The sequence below is a fragment of the Diadema antillarum genome, unplaced genomic scaffold (genome assembly GCF_040938485.1).
Source record: "Diadema antillarum isolate AM-2024a unplaced genomic scaffold, OU_Dant_1.0 seq00001041_RagTag, whole genome shotgun sequence".
NCBI lineage: Eukaryota > Metazoa > Echinodermata > Echinoidea > Diadematoida > Diadematidae > Diadema > Diadema antillarum.
Genome location: NW_027271872.1, coordinates 170,972 through 190,937, shown reverse-complemented (window position 1 = coordinate 190,937; position 19,966 = coordinate 170,972). Strand labels below are relative to the sequence as shown.

At 38.4% G+C, this 19,966-nt stretch overlaps 1 protein-coding gene across 1 annotated transcript; it reads right to left on the bottom strand.

Annotated features, from left to right (window-relative positions):
- Positions 1 to 3,030: 3,030 nt before the first annotated feature.
- On the bottom strand, positions 3,031 to 19,780 carry LOC139742993 (propionyl-CoA carboxylase beta chain, mitochondrial-like). Its single transcript, XM_071653500.1, has 16 exons — positions 19,586 to 19,780; positions 17,853 to 17,972; positions 16,338 to 16,406; positions 13,708 to 13,878; positions 12,467 to 12,527; positions 12,011 to 12,060; positions 11,486 to 11,527; positions 10,521 to 10,587; positions 9,313 to 9,433; positions 8,744 to 8,825; positions 7,458 to 7,581; positions 6,693 to 6,800; positions 5,892 to 5,992; positions 5,161 to 5,259; positions 4,060 to 4,159; positions 3,031 to 3,192 (listed from the first exon to the last, which is right to left on the bottom strand). The coding sequence occupies exons 1-16, from the start codon at positions 19,778 to 19,780 to the stop codon at positions 3,071 to 3,073; spliced, it is 1,632 nt and encodes a 543-aa protein (XP_071509601.1). The 3' UTR covers positions 3,031 to 3,070.
- Between the last annotated feature and the right edge of the window lie 186 nt (positions 19,781 to 19,966).

Here is a 19,966-nt window from a genome sequence, read left to right as displayed (position 1 = left end):
GTCGGCAGCGTGTTAATCACATGATGGTAATAAAGGTATCATTAAGTTGGACAAGTGTCGTTTTATCAGAATTTCTTTCTTACTGATCGCCCTACACAATCCTCATTGTCACAAAATTATGCCGTTAAAATGTGTGTTCGTGTGCGTGTGTGTGTTTATTTATCCACATACCAGCATTTACACAATGAGGATCAGTAAAAATACAGTAGAATGTATTGCATTATCGCCAATTACTGAGTATTCTTGATAAACAAAGAAAGAGAGAGGGAAGGTTAGAAAGACAGAGGAAGAGAGAGAGAGAGAGAGATTATAAAAGTCAAAGTGGATGCACGGTTTATGTAGTAATTCTCAGTTTTGGGGACTACATTACTACATGCACTTTAAAATCAGGAATACCCTCTTATTACATTGTTAGCTCCATAGACACAAACATATCCACACGAAAGACTGAATATATTCCATCAGCACTTTATTTTACCACAATATAGTTCATATCTTACAAGTACATGTATAAACTATTTTTTTTTTTGCCCACATTCAGAGCAAAGATAGTCTTATATTAATATATCCTCAAAATGGTAAATGATGAAATGCAGTGGTTCATTTGCAGCTGCTCGGTGAGCGTGTCAAATTCTCCTGCATCACAAGAAATATATCAATTACACATTTTCCCCCAGTTCAGTACATCATAGATCTACTGCACTACAACTACAAACTGTGCAAAACTTGATAGAAAAGTTCAGCTCACAGATTTTTCACCAATCAGAGACAAATGAAAAACAACAACTTGAAAGGTAGTTACACCTCTTTTCAGCCAAAAATATTACAATTCATCCACAAGGTATTTCCCTCAATAATCTAGTGTAACATTGACTTCAGAGAAATGAGATGCCTTTTTTATCAAACATGCCCATTTCATACTTGTATTTTTCCCCTTTATCTACTCCATGTTGTATTGGAGTATATCAGAGTGTACTATATCTTCAACTTTATGCTAGCAAATCTCTTGTGAAATACGACTTTTTCATATAATATATATGTAAATGTCTGCAGTGAAATATTAATTCTTTTGAAGCTTTCAATACCAAAATATTACCACCGTGACAAGTCAAGTGAAACTCTGGTCATTAACCCGTTGAGGACGAGTCCCGAGTATACTCGGGCAGGTGTCTATGAGAAATGTGCATTGTTGCAAAATCAGTCCGTCCTCAATGGGTTAAAACCACCCTCCAAGTGCATCATTTTACTGTAGTCTGCACTCTCTTTAAAACTGCTGAAAGACGGCAGTTTTGGGCTGGGAAAACCATTTAGCAGCACATCATTTTCACTTCACAAACTTGGCCAGAACCCGTGACAAAATCACATCAAAATAAATGGGCCAATGTCCATGTAAAATTCACAAAAGTTGAGAATACTGCTTCAGAATTTTGTCCGTTTAATGTCTGTGTTCTTCTGACACACACACATATTATGGAAAAGAAAAACACAAGTACTGCATGAGAGTTGATGAAGTTAAAGCGATAACAAATTTGCACTCTTAACCTACAACTGTCAAGACTTTGAAATACAGCACACTTTATATTGGATCAGAGCAACTATTTTTTTTTTTTTTTTGACTAGTGCTTCATTTTCTTTCCTTTCTGTGTTTCACTCTCGTCTCAAAGTTTGCCAAAAGTAATTCATGAGGGAAGAAGCATATCACAAACCAAGCTACCAACATGTCAAAATCGAACCAGGGAAAACCAGTAAACCCTTTGTGTGGTTTGAATGCTGATTGTCACAGAAAACCACACAGCATTGTACACACTGTCCCTGGCAAATAAAGGATTAAATGACAGCTCGATCCTCCAAACATTTGACAGACATGGGGAAAAAGGTTTCACATCAGAGAAATACATAAAACAAACATTATTTCTCCACTAGAATATCAGTCCCACAGGTTCGAGGTAAAGCACAAATGCATCCACACACATCCTGCACTCGGATATCTGGGTAAATCCACGCAGGTAAACACACAATGGTCTTGAGCAAAATTCTCTTTCCTCTGATCAGAAAGAGAAACTTGAATACAAAATACTGAGTGATGTAGATTTTTGTTTCCCTACCATAATGATGTCAGAGCTCATTGACAAATCCACATCACATCGTGTTGGAAGTGTGAGGAAATCCCTCGAGAGTAACCATCTTACACATTTGAGATTAAATGAGTGACAAGCATATAAAAAAAAGGACCAGACTATGGCATACTGGATATATATCATATGCCATAAAGTTTTTTGCATACGGCATCCCATGGAAAATTCAATGAAACTACTGCATTGATAGAACAAAATATCAATACACTGTGTACACTTGAGGGGAGGCATCATTTTGGTTACATACTATCATTTTCATTTGATAATATTTCTCTAGATGCTGTTGTGACAGTGCAAGTATATATGTGCAAAATGTGCTGCTAGCACAAAAAGATATAAGCAAAATTATTTTCTTAGCATAATGACCTCGCATGAAAAACTTGGTTGAATAACAGAGGAAGTTCTAAAGGCTAAAGGCTTAAACTCGCTTAAGACTCTGGGGAGCCTTTCCTATTATTCTGTTTGCCTTATTTCAGAATACAAGATCATCATAAAATAAGCATCCTCTATATAAATTGTTGTGCAATTGAGACAAATATTTCTTCAAGACAGGCAGTTTACCAGTCACTGAATGCAAACAAGTCTTTCAAAAGATGGAAGGAGGAAAATTTCACTGAATGAAAAACAATGTGACACATTCACACAATTTGTTTCAGAAGCTTCTAGAAGACCTGGTGTTCACTGATTCTGTTTCCTCCATCCCTTCCCAGACAATGGCTGGATGGTCTCCTTGACAACCGATGTCGACTGCATTATCATTCACATATATTAGGATTCCCCTAGATCTACATGCCTGCAATCCAATCCCTATTCACTGTTAGCATTATGCCAACAGTTTAGACATCACACCTCAAATCCCAAACCTGAAATAGTATTCATTTTTTTGTGCCCTGAACTTTCTGCTGTTTCACCGACTGCTTTATCTAGCCTTATCATCAAAGTGGCATGTTGGCGTGTTTCTTGGGCGGGTTGCTCTGGACCTTGCTTGCCAAAAGGTCGAGGTCGCGGCAGATTCGCTTCCGGGTCACGTTGGGGGGAATGATGTCATCAACAAACCCTGGAAATGGAGCGAAATTGAAGAAAAGACAATGAGAGCCATGGAAAAACTTATTTCTCTGTTAATAACACCAAAGACAGAAAAGAAGAAGATGCTAAATCAAAGGGTGTATGTGGAACAAAATATATACCAACCAATGAAAACTTAAATATCTTCAGTTTCCCTAGTGCAAAGGTAATTTAATCCAATATATGAACTTTTTAAATAAATATCCTTTGGACGAATTCTCTAGAAATGTCATACTTCTTTCTACGGTTGCAAAAAACAGCAACATAACTCACAATTTATTCAAGAACTGCCTTGCGAGGGAAACTTATAATGCATCATGAGTTTGTCATTGTCTGTTTCGTCCACCAAATAAGTCATGTATCCATCATGATAATAACATCAAATGAGAACTAAAAGGCTGTTAATTCTGAACAAAGTCCACAGCATGCATGTTCTCCAGTGTCTTATGCTGGGTTCCCACTGTCCTGTCACAATTTGCACCACGAATGAAATCATTGTCCTAATCGTGAATCATGGAGTAATCATGGTGATCTCATCAAATCTTATTATATCTTGGGGTCAGTCTTGGCAATTGCATTGATCACAGAACATTTTTGAACTGTCCAAAACTTTTCTATGATCAATGCAATTGCCACAACGGACCTCAAGACCTGAAAAGATCACCATGATTACCCCTTATTTAAGACCACAGTTTCATTTGTGGTGCATACTGTGAGAGACATGAACAAAAATTCCAGGATCAGCTGCTAAAGGTGTGTGTAGCATATCACATAACAGTAGGAACACAGCATCAAGTGTAAATACATACTCTACTGATACATGCAGAGGACAGAGTCTCAGAGCTCTTTTGTCACTTACCTCTCGTGGCAGCGGGGAAGGGGTTGGCAAACTTGTCAATGTACTCTCGTTCCCTCTCAGCCGCTTCCTGGCCATCACGGAAAATGATCTTCACTGCTCCCTGCAAATGCAGGCAATGAGAAAGAAATCACATAGGGATCACTTTCCCCTGATTCACACACACACACACTGGACGACAACATCCTATTGAGAAATATACGCAGCATTTGTGTCTGCCTGTGGAATGGGATTCCGGTGTTTGCAGATAGTCAATCAACCAATGATGACACAAATACGTAAGCAGTGAGCATACTTGTATAGTGCAACTACACTCTCATGTACACTACTGTACGTCTACATTTGTTCAAAGATATTGTAATACTGTATTTGGATTTCTGAATATCTTTTACAGTGGAAAAGGTGAATAGTTGGATAACTGATTATGCATACAATTACGCATTGAAATATTGGAGAAGCCGAATGTATAGAAAGGTGAAACACCCTATCAAGGATACAAAAGAAATTGCATAGATCACCAACAAGGCTTACAAGTCATGTGAATGGTACGTATAACATCAGAAACATCAGGTCCATGTACTGCTGTCTCAGCAAGGTGACAAATGCACAATCACACAAACAAAATGCACTATTAAAGTGCGCACACCATTTCCCCATTCTCACCTGATATGAAGCACACAATTTTATACAACTTCTTAAAATGTTCTGATTGGTTGAAATCGGGTCACATGACATGCAGGGGACGGCACTGTAGCATCCTTAGCATGGGAGCGCAGAAAGCAGACCATATCAAATGCACTGTACCTACACTCGCTAGAGTTCAGGTATATTACATTTGGCATCAATTCAATTATTCATTCATCTGCTTTTTGTTGGGGCAACTCAGTAGGAGGCAGAAATTTTATAAAACAAATAATGCACGTTTGCTTTTGTATTCATGGGCCAAAATGATGCACTTTGTGCTTGATTCGCCACCTGGATATACTGCACTCAGTCTTGCCAACCTTGACGTGGTATAAATTATCCAGGGGTTCTTCTTGCTCACTGCACACTATTTGGGCTCAGAATGTGCTAGCTACTGTGCATTAATAGAGTATTACTTACAGCAGCCCCCATGACGGCCACCTCAGCAGTTGGCCAGGCGTAGTTGATGTCTCCTCTCAGATGCTTTGAGCTCATCACATCATATGCTCCTCCGTAGGCCTACAAGAAAGAGGAAATTTCAATATTCTATTGAAATGAAAGAGTCATTGACTTACCTCTTTCAGAAAGCAGGGGCAATAATATTACCCTGAACATGTCAGTAACGAGTCAAAGGAATGTGTATTCTTCATGAACTTTTGTGGAATGTCTTTATGAACATATTTTTTATATTACTACTGTAAAAGTGGATATTTTCGCACGACTAATTTTTCGCGCTTGGCCAGGTAAGAAGAGTTTCGCATGTTGTTAATTCCGCAGAAGCAAGACATCACGACCGAGAACATATGGCAAGCAAAAATATTTGTGTGCTTTTATCTTCGCGCTAGTTTCTGGTTGTGCAAAATGCGCGAAAATTTGAACACCGCGAAAATTATCACTTTTACAGTACTCTGCAGTGATATCACAAACTCTTATACTCTTCTTATCCAGTGATGGCAGCACCAGAACATTTATAACTTTTTGACCGATTGTCCGATTTTCGTCAAACTTTGCTGATGAGTTCTACCAACATTGCTGTATTCACTCAATCAACACATTAATTTGGGTTTCTTTCCTCCTTTTCCCAGTAAAATCTTGGTCTCAAGAAAGTCCAGCTAAAACAAGAGCTTTATCCATAGTACCGCAGTGCTCACCTTTCTTGTGATGACGGTAATCTTTGGTACTGTGGCCTCGGCGTAAGCATACAGAAGCTTGGCTCCGTGTCTAATGATGCCTCCATACTCCTGACTGGTTCCTAGGGATAGATATCGACCGAGCATAATAATACTTCAATTTTGAACTTTGAACTACGAACTTTGAAATATGAGCTCTGCTCCATCTTTTCTAAATATTTGAATCTTCTTCATTTTCCTCCTACTCTTACATATTGGATCCACAAAAAATATAGCAATTTGAATTTCAAAAATTGCAAAAATATCATGATATGACACAACAAAATCCACAAGACTAATTATTCTCAACAGGAAAGGGCCTTTCTAGGTCCTTCTTAGTCGTGGTCACACTAGCAAAACTTTGAGAACTTATACTTTGAGAGGTTTTGCAAGTGAGACCGCGGCTATTCATTCAATTGAGACACATTTCTTTTCTCATTTTATTTTACCTAACATTTTTCTGCCTTGATGTTGGCCAGAAATAGGAGAGATTTCAGCTTCTATGTGCAAAACAGCAATAAGCATGGCAGCATCTGCTTTGAAGATATGATACAGCACACATACATGATTGCAAACAATTTGACCTACATGCATTATTATGAAAAATATTTTTTGTGTTATGTGCTTCTATGAATGGCAAAAAACAAAAACACATAAAACAGCAAAGAACAAAAGAGAACATAGCGGCGTTTCAACCATCTGTCTGGTTTGTGGTGACACGTCACTCCACACGACTGAACTGAAATCGCAATATGCCTCTGTTCTCTTGTGTTACTGTCTTACCCGGTAAAAATCCGGGCACATCCACAAATGTGATGAGAGGGATGTTGAAGGCATCGCAGAACCTCACAAAGCGGGCGCCCTTTACCGACGAGTTGATGTCAAGGCAGCCTGCAATGGAGCATAATACAGCCAGCTGAGTGAGTGACACATTGGCCTCAAATGTCTTTAAAAATGTGACTAAGACATTATCATGATTTCATATGGCAATGTGACAGAAATCTTTGACAACAGGAACTGAGACAAGCAAGAACAAGACTTATTACTTGAGATAATGCAGCTGGATTTCAAGCAGTTCTTATGCTATAATGACTGAAGGTTACTCACATCAAATATTTTTTGTTTTGTTTTTAATATGAAAAATCTGGTCATATAGTATTTGTTTATTTATTATTAATTCATTCATAATTTATTAATGTATTTATATATTTATCTCTTTATCTGTTCATTTATTTATCTCACTATCTATTTATTCATTTATTTATTTATCAATTCATTTAAAATTGATTGCTTAATCATTTACGTATTCACTGAAGAGAGAGTGGAGATGGATGATAGTTTAACAAATGTCTTGTTCTTATTGATTATCGTAGGAGGTGACAAAAGATGGACTTTTGCTACTTTGACAATAAAATTCACCTTGGTTGCAATCAGAAATGTTCTTTGTTTAGAGTGAGAATAAGTCACAATCTGCAGGACTTGATAAACAAATATTTTTTCGGTGACAAAAATGGCAAACTGCTGGTTAGGGTGATGACATAATCTTACCTGAGGCAACTTTCGGTTCGTTGCCAACGATTCCCACGGTGCGACCATTCATCCGTGCGAAGCCAACGAGGATGTTCTTGGCGTATGCTGGCATGATCTCAAAAAAGTCCCTGTTATCTACGGTCTGTGAAAAAAAAAACCAAGTTACTTCAGCAGCTTTAAATATGCTCTTGAGATGACTATAAAACACAGGAAACATTTGAAATGTTGAAGTATCTTCAAGAGTCAAGGTGTTTGGCCCAGGAATGTGTAATCAACAACCTTGCCTCAAGGACTTGAAAAGAGTGCTGCCTCAGCCTATGCCAAACAGAAAAACAAAAGGCTCATCTACTTTCATATAATTGTGTAATGTTGTATAAATTGGATGAAAAACAACAATTTATTCTAAAAATGTGTGTGTACATACCTGTCAGTCTATCTGTGTGTGACTGTTTTGCATATCTTTGTGACCTAAAAAGTTAATGTCTGCCATCTTCCAACTCCCCCTCCCCCTGATCAATAGGGAGCTTTAGATTTTGACGCGCGGACGTTTGAGACGACGAGTGCGCTGGACGTTCTCCTCTCCCCTGCTTCGCGTTGAAAAGTAGCTTTTGATTACGCTGGGACGCAACGTATAAAAAATAAAATCGCGCCCCCATATGATCAGTGCATGAAGTAGTTCTCTACGTTGCAAACTGTGCGAACGTAAAAATAGCCCAGTATGCATGGTGAAAAACTCAGGCGACGCAAGCTAAAAATAGATCAACTTGACGTTCTCTTTTGCGCATGCTCAGAACATGTTTTTTCCCTCTGAACGTCCCCACGTCTAAAATCTAAAGCTCCCTAATATCTCTGTCTTTTAGGACATCAGCACAAAGGTATCTGTGTGTATTCCACACATCCTCATCCTCCATTCAGTTGATTCCCTTCAACATCGACTGGTATCTGATTCCACAAGCTTCCTTGGCTCATCTAAACGGTCTTTGTAAAATAAGGAATCTATCATGCCAAGAGACGAAAAAAAATCCTTCCAAAATTCCATAAAAATTCCCGGATCACTACCAAAATTTAATCATCTCTTTCTTGTGTCATTATCGACTTTTTCCGCAAGTTTTGTTCAAATCTGTTTACAACTTTTTGAGTTACTTTGCGAACAGACAAACCAACGCCAATGATCACATGACCTCCTTCCTTGGCGGGGGTAATAAATAAATGAATAAAAGTTGCCAGGGAGCCTCCTGCAGAATCAACGAGACTTGGCAGCCCTGCTGTGGTCACATGACAAGAATGAATCCTGTTTTACTTACTGCCAGGATGACATCTTTCATGCTGTACGGTTTGTTGGACTCCAAGGGAACCAGGTCATCCAGGATGGGTACAAGGCGATCACTAATATGGGCAAGCAAGCGAAGGTGACAAAGTAGACTTGTAAAAATGGCATCAAATAAAAAAAACTGTACAAGTAATTACGGGTCACCCAGGAGTTTTGTGCTTTGGAGGGGTACACGAAAAAGGGTCACCTTTCTACACTGCCGAGAGATTACATTTCTTCCTAACCCTTACATGACTACAGCTGTTCCATCTACTGTAAACGTCAATATTTTCACATGATTACCGGAAATGTTTCGTGCTGAGCGGCTCAAAAACATATTTGCAGGTTGTTGAATTTGTCTTGCGCAACAGTCAACCAATTAAAAATGAGCAGTGAAAATTGTGAAAATACTTTTGTGGGTTTTAGAATTTGTGCTAGCCAGAAGTAGCATGAAATACTTGAAAATAAATGTACTGCAAAAATTCCTGTGTTTACAACATCTATCATTGGCTCAAATGTAAATGGGCAAGTTCAGAATTGTCAGCGGGGGAGGGGTTGACTCACCGAGGATCGTCACATTGGATGACGGGAGACGCGTCCTGGTTGCTGAGGGGAAGATAGTTGAAGAGTCGCCTCATCTGGTTCAGGGCGTCGATGTCGTTCTCGAAGGCGCCGTGGGCGACACCTGTGGGCAGAAGCAATATCGTGTAATACTCACTTACAACACACACAACAAAGAGTATTGTGAAAAGGTTCATTATACATAGTAGTTCATCTGTTTTCCACATGGTTCCATGACATTTGCTCCTAAGACAACAGCTCTGATGGATGTTAAGCCAAACATGAAACCTACTTAGAAACAAAACCCTAACTCTAATCCTAATCCTCACATCAAACCAAACCTAGAACCCTATCACAACTCTAACCCTAACCTGGAGTCCTTGGAGAAATAAGACCGGAGCAATTGTCGCAGGGCAAATGTTGTGTAACCTTTCAACAGATGCAAATATTGTCAAATATAAACACAAGAGAATGACCATTTCCCAGTCATGTGCACATGGGATGTGGGTGCCTCAAGAGCTCTTTCTCTTGAGAACCATACTGCTGACATTGAGAAATGTTACAGAGACACCCACATCCTAACGAACATTACACGATGATCACTCATCTGACAGTATCTGACATTTTCAATGCAACAACAATCTACGTACTACACATTCTCATCCATTGATCGACTGAGACTGATGCCATGAAAGTGTATGGGGACTTGTTACAGCAACTGCCATCTTGAAGATGGAGAATACTGCCTCTCTCAAAATTATAAAAGCAGAATCATGACACAAAACGTTTTACACATGACTTTGAGTACACAGTACTGTAAAACAAGAAGTTTTGCATGCATTTTAATTTCATGAATTTTGCGGCAGCAAAGATTCACAAAATTAAAATGCACATGAAAGTTCTGTCTACACCAAATGCATTGAATGCCAGTGGCAATTCGCAAAATTTTACACCACGAAAAAGGCTGTCGGCTCCAATTTGCAAAAATTTCATGCCGCAAAATATCTTGCTTTACAGAACTTGACAGCCTATCTGTCCAAAAGAAATATCTAGGATAGGCCAGACCTCTATGAGCAGTATGGTATTGTCTGCTAAGAAGCACTGCAACACAATTCAGTACTTTCTTTTTCTCTCTCTCTGCCACACACTAATCACTTTGATTGTTTGTTTGTTTGTTTGTTTTTTCTCTCTTCTCTCTGTATAAAGCTCACCTGAGACTGATGTGTGAGTCTTGGCCCCTCCCAGCTGCTCATATGTGACATCTTCTTGCGTGACAGCCTGAAATAGACCACAATCATGAAATAATGTGCACCAAAATGAAATCCTTTCTCGATACAAAATGCACTATCAGAAGATAAAGATGAACCCAACACAGAAGCAGGTAAGTAAATTAACAAACGAAATGTCATTCCTCTCCCTCCTCCGGAAACGAAAAAAAAAATCATCATAAAAATTCTGCAAGGGGTGCATGAATACAGGTATTTACAACACAGCTTGCACCAAGTTGGCAGAGTGCAATGCTTGCTTTTATTTGTCGCATTTTTCCTTACCAATCTATCAATTGAAATAATTTATCAAACCTCAAGGACTTGCTGTACATCAGAAACAAGAATATAGAAGTGGAGGAATTGCAAAGCAGAACAGTGTTTTTCAGCATTTCAGTAAAACAAAACCTGGCAACATAAAGTGTTGTGATTGTTCTTTTCTTCTTGTCTGGCTTAGTTCCAGTGCTGCCACATTGTTTGAACTAATTCAAGCTCTATTTTTTTATATATTGCAACTAGCTGACAGATTGCCATACACCAACATAAACAATAAATAATCAGTTGCAGTTAAAAAAAAAAGAATTGACGGAAGAATCTCATGAATTTGGATCATTCAAGCTTTGCTTCAAACGTGTGGAGCCTGATTTGTTGATTTGCATCACGTGTTTGAAAAAAAAAATGTACCTGATGAGGTGCAGACAGGTAAGCGGTTACTGAATTTGCAATACAGCACAAATTTGCATGTTTTAGGAGAGATTTGTAATATGGACATAAAATACTGATCTATCAATGTGATCTGTGATGTCAGGACATGCACAAGCAGTATTAATGCTCTTCCTCTCTCTCATAGAATAAAATTTTATGATGGGAGTAGCAGGTGGAATTAGAAGGTCCTATGTATAACTCCTTACCTTTACAACATCAGGTCCAGTGATGAACAGGTACGAGGTATCCTAAATATTGAGGAAAAAAATCACAATATTATTCTTCTGACAAACACAGTGAGATAAAATTTAACAGGGTCCTCTTTAAAATCTCTGACAAATTATCATTTGTGAAACCCTCAGCTGCCATTCAATTCTTAAGTTTGTATTATTTGGACCCTCTAACAATTCTTTTTTTTTAAATCACACTGTTTCTCACTCCCTCCTTCCACACACATTACGCCAATTTCACTTTAGCTTTATATTCTATTTCCTCTTTGAGTGTGCTACATTTACTGAAAAAACAAATTAAACAAAAAAACTAACATTCCATACTGTTAAGTATTCAACTCCCTCCCTCTCCCCTTCCCATATGATCAATGAAATATTGTTTTCTACGATTTTCTTTTTCAGCTATATTAACACAAATTATGTAGTTTGCACATTTGATGAACACTTTGACCATTTAAAGACTTTACATCAGAAGTTGAAGAGCTACAAATGTTAACTTACCTTCACCATGAAGGTGAAATCTGTGAGAGCGGGAGAGTAAACGGCGCCACCTGGGAGGAGAAATAGAGACAAATGTTAGCAATTTAGGAAAGGTTAATCTTAACTTTTGATTAAAGTAAAAAAAAAAAATCACTTGGGGAACAGGTACCCATATGCTCAAAATACACATGACGGTAAGTAGGTATTTCAGATAAAACTGACAAAGAAATTTGTTTGGTCTCTTTGAGACTACAGACCTATGTTTGTCGAAAACTACATCAATCAATCAAACAACACATACATTAATCTCTCTTCTATTCCTTTCTCTCTCTGATGTTTTCCATTCATTCATCTATCTATATCTCCATCCATCTAAGTTGCCATTCCTCCATCTATCTCAACAATTTATCGGATGCATCTTTTTCATATTTTGACAGTCAATAACCATAACAACCACTGCCTCAATTCTCCACTTACCAGCGCAGGGTCCCATGATCAGGGAGATCTGTGGCACAACTCCTGAGGACATCACATTTCTCTGCCGAGCAAAACGTCAAATATGAAACTACTAGTAGAGCACTTGCCTTAGAGGGTCCGAAAGGACTAGCCCGCCTGCCCTTTATGTAACACACACATTCCAGTGACTGGGGTAATGGACTTGGCGCAATTTAAGTTGTATTATGATGATGATGATGATTATGATGATGATTATTATTATTACTACTACTACTACTACTACTACTACTACTACTACTACTACTACTATTATGATTATAGCATTATTATTATTATTATTATTATTATTATTACTACTACTACTACTACTACTTCTACTACTATTACTACTATTATGATTATAGCATTATTATTATTATTATTACTACTACTACTACTACTACTACCACTACTACTACTACTATTCTTCTTATTATTATTATTATCATTATTAGCATTATCATTATTATTATTATCATCATCATTATTACAACTGCCATTTGTGCAATATGATACGATCAGCCCTCTTGTCTGCTTTTTTCGCTGAATACTAACTTTATTGAGCTGTGCAAACTTGAATATACTGCAAGTGTTTATTCAAGCAATGGAGGTAATTCACAATACCCACTGACTTAAAACATTAGTCTTCAGGAAGGGTGAAAACATGTATCAAGTAGGATATGCATTAGGGAAAGAAGCAGAATACCATTTAACTTCATAATTCAAAAACATGTGGTAATGTTTTCCTGTATTGCACACAAGCAGTTTTGCACCACAAATCGACCAGCTTACTTGTTTTAACATTTAAGGATATTTTTCTTTTCCGTGGACCCTATAGCACATCATTCCGTCCACCTGCGCAATTCAATGTATTTCAATACTTTGAGTCGAATTTGCATGCATTAGTTGTTGCCATGTTGGGCAGACCTCATTAATGACCTTATGTATAAAGGTACGGTATTCACAAAATCTATGTGTGCTAGTAAACTGGTTTAGTGCAGTACTGAGCGATAATGGCAGGGCTTCTGCATGTTGTGTAATTATGCATTTCTGCACAGCTTTACAAATTTGAGGAAATACCAGTGTACACAGTACACGTACAGTGCACTCCCGTTATACCGAACAAAAGAAAACTGCCGGTCCCGAGGACTTCGTTATAACGGGACTTCACTGTATCACAACCCGAAATGAACTTGATATTGCAAGAGTTCAAAATGGATTACCTGGAAAATGTCGGCGTAGCCTGCCAGAGATTCCACGCCCTCTTGGATGCGAGCTCCACCGGAATCGTTGAGGCCGATGACTGGCGCCCCCACTTGCATGGCCTGGTCCATGACCTTGCAAATCTTCTGGGCATGAGCACTGGACAGGGATCCCCCATGTACTGTGAAATCCTAGAGGTGACAGTGGTACAAGAGAGTTAATACGAAACCCTGCTTTTTGGTATGGAAAACCATCAAAACACACACATACATACACATACACATACATACACACACACACACACACACACACAATGCACATCTTTTAATTGAGCAATCATATCAAAGTTAACATCATGGAATGAATGATCTTTTATTGCAAGCATCCTAGATGATAACTGGTGTATCACAAAAAAAAATTCCCAACAGATTCTGAATACTGTTACAATAGAAGTAAATTTTGAATAGCTTGTTCACCCCCATTTTAGATATTGAGGTCTAGCCTTTGTAGTGATACAATGAGGAAATAAACTTGTTTATTAAACAAAGTCAGCTGAAAAGTATCACATATTTTGAATACGCAAAATATGTGATACATCTGAAAAAGTGATAAATGATGACAAAAATTATGAAAAGTAGAGAAGACATATATCATCCATTTCTTTCACAATAAGATGATTATCTCACTAAAGACATACGATTTGACCACTGATGAGACAAAAAGAAAATACAAGTATCTGTTTGTGTTACAAAAGGATTTCTAGCTGCTTACTCGTAATATTATCACCTTTACTTTGTTATGCCTGCTACCGGTATACACATTTTCTGACAGAAGACACACACCTGATTACCACACTTAGAGAGGATGCACGCACATAGTCTATTCTGGAAAACTCCATTCTATAAACTTTAATTTCTTAAATGCTTAAATAACAGCTGTCATTTGAGCAAGAAAACATAACTTTCCCATTCAGGGTGAAGAAGTAATTTGTAAACTAGAAATGTCGCTATGGCGACTGATGCCTCCACCATAATGCATGATTCTCCCAATAGGCGTATAGTGCAATGTCTTCACAATGTGTGATCCATGACAGTTTCAAATAACTGGCAAAATATTGAAATGACAGGTTTGTCAGAAATGTCTTGAACTGGGTTTGCTATAATTTTCTAAGAGTGCAGGTATACATATTTGGGGAATTGAGAATTTTTACTTGAATTCTAACAGACCTTTTTATAAGTTTATGCATTGAGTAATTTCCAAGGTATGAAGAAAGGGTGTAATGACAGCACAAAATAGATTTTTATTTTTATCTATTTATTTTCATTTTTTTTTTTTTTGGGGGGGGGGGCATTGAAACCTGGCCTTTGACCCTTAACCTTTGACCTTTGACCTTCTGGCTGGAAATTTCCCAGAGAATCTCCATTAGGTAATGTATGATTGTATTAAGTTTTGAAACTAATAATGCAAGCATTGCATATACTAGTATATGAGGGAAATAGTAAAATTTTGAGGAGTTGACCTTGACCTTTGACTCCTGACTATTGACCCATGACCCCTAAATTCCCTAGATAATCCCTGCCAGTCAGTACATGCGTATGTACCAAGTTCCACGAAGATACATTGAACCATTTGCGAGAAAAGTGATATTGCAACATTTTCACCTAACCTTTGACCTTTTGACCTTTGACCTTATGACATTAAACTCTCTCTGGAGAATCTTTACGCAGTAGTACATGTCCACACCAAGTTTCAAGAAAATACCTTTGGGCATTGCATAGATATGGGGGAAATTGCAACATTTGTAGCATTTGACCTTGACCTTTTGACCTTTGACCTCTTGCCAATGTCACTAAAATCTACTCAACTAATTGTTTCATCATACATCATCCTTGGACCAAGTTTGGTGAAAGCTGCTTCATCCAGTTTTGAGTTATCACGTAAACAGATACATTTCAGGATTTGACCCTGATCTTTGACCTTTGACCTCTGTCCGATTTCACTGAAAAACTAATCAAGTAATTGTCCCATCATACATCATCCTCCAACAAAGTTTGGTGAAATTTGCTCCATACAGTCTTGAGTTATCGCCTAAACAGATACAATTTCATGATCTGACCTTGACCTTTGACCTTTAGCTGATTTCACCCAAAACCTAATCAAATAATTGCCCCATCATACTTCATACTTGGACCAAGTTTGGTAAAATTCCAGTAAATATTACTGAAGTTATCGCGTAAACGAAAGCGGACGGACGGACGTACGGACGTACAGACGTACGTACGGACGTACGGACGGACGGACAACCCGAAAACATAATGCCTCCGGCACCACTTCGTGGCGGAGGCATAAAAATATGTAAAGGTGCAGGACATCAAAAATCTACACCGTTCCATATACAGTCAAACTGTTATAGACAGATTCTTTAACATGGCTTTTCGGGGGGGTATGTCTTATTTTCAGTGGGGGTATATGGCTGGTGGCCACTATAAACAGGTGGCTGCTAAGGCAGGTTTGACTGTACATATTTCTAAACTGCTAGGTTAACCACCCATTGAGGACGAGTTCCGAGTATACTCGGGTAAGTGTCTATGGGAAATGCATGTTGTAGCAAAATCAGTCCGTCCTCAACAGGTCAACAGGACATACGTACCTGACTGAAGACGTAAGTGACCCTCCCGTTGATGAGGCCATGACCGGTGACAACACCATCTCCTGGAAACTACACAGGGGTCAGCAATGAAAATAGAATTTATATGAATATATGCAAGTGTGTTCAAATATGATCTTGTTTGGTTAGATAGATAGTAGAGAGGGATAATCAAGATTTGGAGAATTACATTTATTTTTTTTTGGCAGCAGCTAGACAAATTGTGTCTAGTTGTTATTATCATTATTATTCCTATTATCAGTACTAAACCTCGATTGTGTACATTTTTATTACAGGTCTACATTGGTTTCTGTTTTTCGTTGATTCTATCATTCTTATATCATTATTATTGCTGCTTTGATAAACAAAATGACTTTTGGTTCCGAGGGCAAACATGATAACTTTCATTTTTGAAAGCCACATGGTATCACATAAACATCAATACCTCATAACATGTACATATAGCAACATTGATACATCCTTCTGTAGACTGTTTATCCGACATCATTTAACATAAGAAATACAGTATGTTTCCGAAACATTCCAGAAAATTGTGCATCATACTGTTCACTCATGCACATGGTCATATGCCTTTCCACGCTCTTCACATACTGTACATGCAGCTCCATTGCTGTAATGTATGAGATATTCTGCAGATACTCTAAGAATGCATATTTCATACAGCTCTTTCTTTTATCTTTAGAAAATTAAAATTCTTATCCTCTCTACCATCGGGCATGGTATGCACAAATGGCTTGGGTACAGAACTGTGAACAGGGAGGTGTTACAGAGATGGAGTGGCAACTCTTCGTAATTCGTGCAAACACATGTTTAGGTTCAAGGCGTTACAATGGGATGTCTAGCATTGCACTACGCTTTGAAGTCATGCTCGGCACCGCTCTAGTTGAAGACGAAGTTCGGAGACGAAGAACGAATTTCACCTTTCGTTGAATTACAAGCTTTAAAATTTTAAATGAAATACTCAAATTGATTTAGAATAGTTTAAGAAAGAATTCACTATTATAAACATGTATTTCTAGTTTCTTTGTAATGCGTAAATCGAAATGAAATGGAAATTAGGCCCTCTTAAAAACCTAATATTTTTCTATAATGCGCACACTTCCGCATGTTAGTTTTCTATCTTTTAATCTGGGATATTTTGATCTTTCAAACGAAGTATTCCGCTAAAGCGTGTTCCAGCGTGTTTTTAAACTATTTGCTGTTAAAATTGTCAGTTTTACACTGCATTTTGATTCGCTGCTCCAATTCAAGGTACACAAATTCATTGTTGTCATCACATTGAAAGAGAGAGCGAATTGCAGTAGGAGCAAGTATTTCTAGATGTGAGAGCGCTAGTCACGATCATTGATGCTCTCTTTTGTCAAAGCACATGGGTAACACCTATAGTTGAACGCATAACTTCTAGGAGGTGCCGCGCATGACTTCAAAGGAGAGCAGTAGTTGTCTCTCCTTCTCTAGCACCTCCCTGCTGTGAACAAACATATTAAAAATGTGAACCTTTTTGTCATCAGCATCCATGCCGAAGTCTGAACACCTGTGTTCTGCAAACATGTCATACTCGATGAAAGAATCTGGATCCAGCAACAGCTGAACTCTTTCCCGTGCTGTCAATTTGCCCTGCAAAAACAAATCAGAGGAGATTCTATTTTGGTCTAGCATCTGGAAGGTGGACATTGCATGCAACATATGTAATAAATTTCGCATATTTTGGTGGTGAACCGTGAATATCACTTCATTTTTACATGGTGGTTAAGTCAATTTGGTATTAAATCCTGCTTCTTAATTTCTGAACATAATTAAAAGTGGGGACAAGATATTGCAGATCTTGACAAAATGGTCGATTGTGATCCTGTATTGTGAGAATTGAATGACATTCCACAGCACAGCAACCTCGAGTTTGAAATTAGACATATCATTATCATGTTTATGCAAAATATTGTCAATTTACTTCTACTCTGGCCACCAACAAACAGCATTGTTGTCTAATTATTATGGCCAGCTTGCATTACAATGTATGTATGTAAAAATAATTTACAATGATGCAGCAACCAACCTGGATCATCAGGTAAAATACAAGTCAAGAAAATTCATTATATCTTTGTTTTATAAATTTACTCTTTTGTGTAGAGTTCTACTTCTAAATGACGATGAATACAATTACCAGAATTCATACATGCCACTGCCTGGCACCGCGCTGCTGTGACTGACAAAGAATGGACTAAAAAACATAAACAAATGGGAGGGTAGTTTTAATACAATTTGCTACTCACTCGCTCTCACTCAGCTATCCACTCTGCAACCCGGGTGAAATGAAAATGCGCTTCATTCTGTCTAGCTAGATCCACGGAATTTAGCTCTTATTCCGAATGTGCACCCTCTGTGTGTATGTATAAAGTCTAGTGATGTAGAGCTTAGGGGAAGGGGGATTCCCCCTCCCGCTCGCGGAGCTTTTGCGTTTTTAGAATTGAAATAAAGCGATCTGGGTATAGCCACAGTCTACTTCTATGCATGGCGGAAGGGGGGGGGGAGGGGCGGGCGAGCAGGGAGAAGGCGTGGGCGAGTGTTATCTCCACCCTTTCCTTCCGATGGAGCTTTTGCCTTTTTAAGGTTGAAATTGAGATATCTCGTATACCGTAGTTATGGGTAAACTCGGCCTAGCGGGTAAAGTCGGCCGCCAGCGCGCACAGTACAATTTTATGTACTGTGCGCGCTGGCGGCCGACTTTACCCGCTAGGCCGAGTTTACCCATAACTACAGTATGCATATTTGATGGAATCAACATTTGGGAAATCAAAAAAAAAAAAAAAAAAAAAAAAAACTGATGGGGGGGGGGGGAATGAGGGAGGAAAGGGTCGATTAAAAGGGGAAATTCCCCTTCCCGCATAACATAAGAAACACCAAACCACCTGGTACTTAGATATTTGTGTGCAAAACATGAGAGAGAACATTGAATCAATGAATGTACATGTACAACTAAGCAGCACAAAGACTCGAAAGAGAGATAAGCTGCAAAATATTGCGTACTACGTACTCATCGTGTGCGCTCCGCGCTATTCAATTTCTGCAATATTCTCAGATTCTGAGCTTGCAACATGCTAAAATTTCAAGTTGTGGACCACCCTGTACCCTATCTGTCCTCTAGAATCATCACGCAGCTGCAGGCGGAGCGCTAGCGCAGGCTGTGGCATCACTAACAATTTTCATAATGGACGGGACTGAGCAAACGTTACCCTCTTGTGTTGAGCTTGGATCCTATGTTGGCCGCCACCTTGCAAGGCCCTTTGCCGCTTTTCATCAATTCTCTCAATGACTTTTGTCATCTCGGACACAGAACAGTATTGCCTCTGAGCAACTGCTGGCCATTTTGACAGCAAAATGCCATTTCTAATCGTGGAACAGACGGCAGCTACGCGTGCACTCGCCATTTCGCGACTAACGAATAGTTAAACTTTTACTTCCGGGGCACCAGTCACCATTTCATCTTTTCTACTTTTTCTCGTTGTATAATGTATTTTTCTTCAAGGATACAAACTGTAATAGACATATATTCACCATTTTTTGCTAGCATTTAATTAAAACCCCAAATTATAGTCTGAATCATTCGATGAAAT

Bases quoted from the DNA above. Each gene is read 5' to 3' on its own strand.
- LOC139742993 (XM_071653500.1), bottom strand. From the start codon at position 19,780: ATGGCGAGTGCACGCGTAGCTGCCGTCTGTTCCACGATTAGAAATGGC. The intron at 5,260-5,891 runs GTGAGCACTGCG...TCTTTCTTGTAG, and splicing joins TTACCGTCATCACAAGAAAG to GCCTACGGAGGAGCATATGA. The intron at 4,160-5,160 runs GTAAGTAATACT...CTGCATTTGCAG, and splicing joins TGGCCGTCATGGGGGCTGCT to GGAGCAGTGAAGATCATTTT.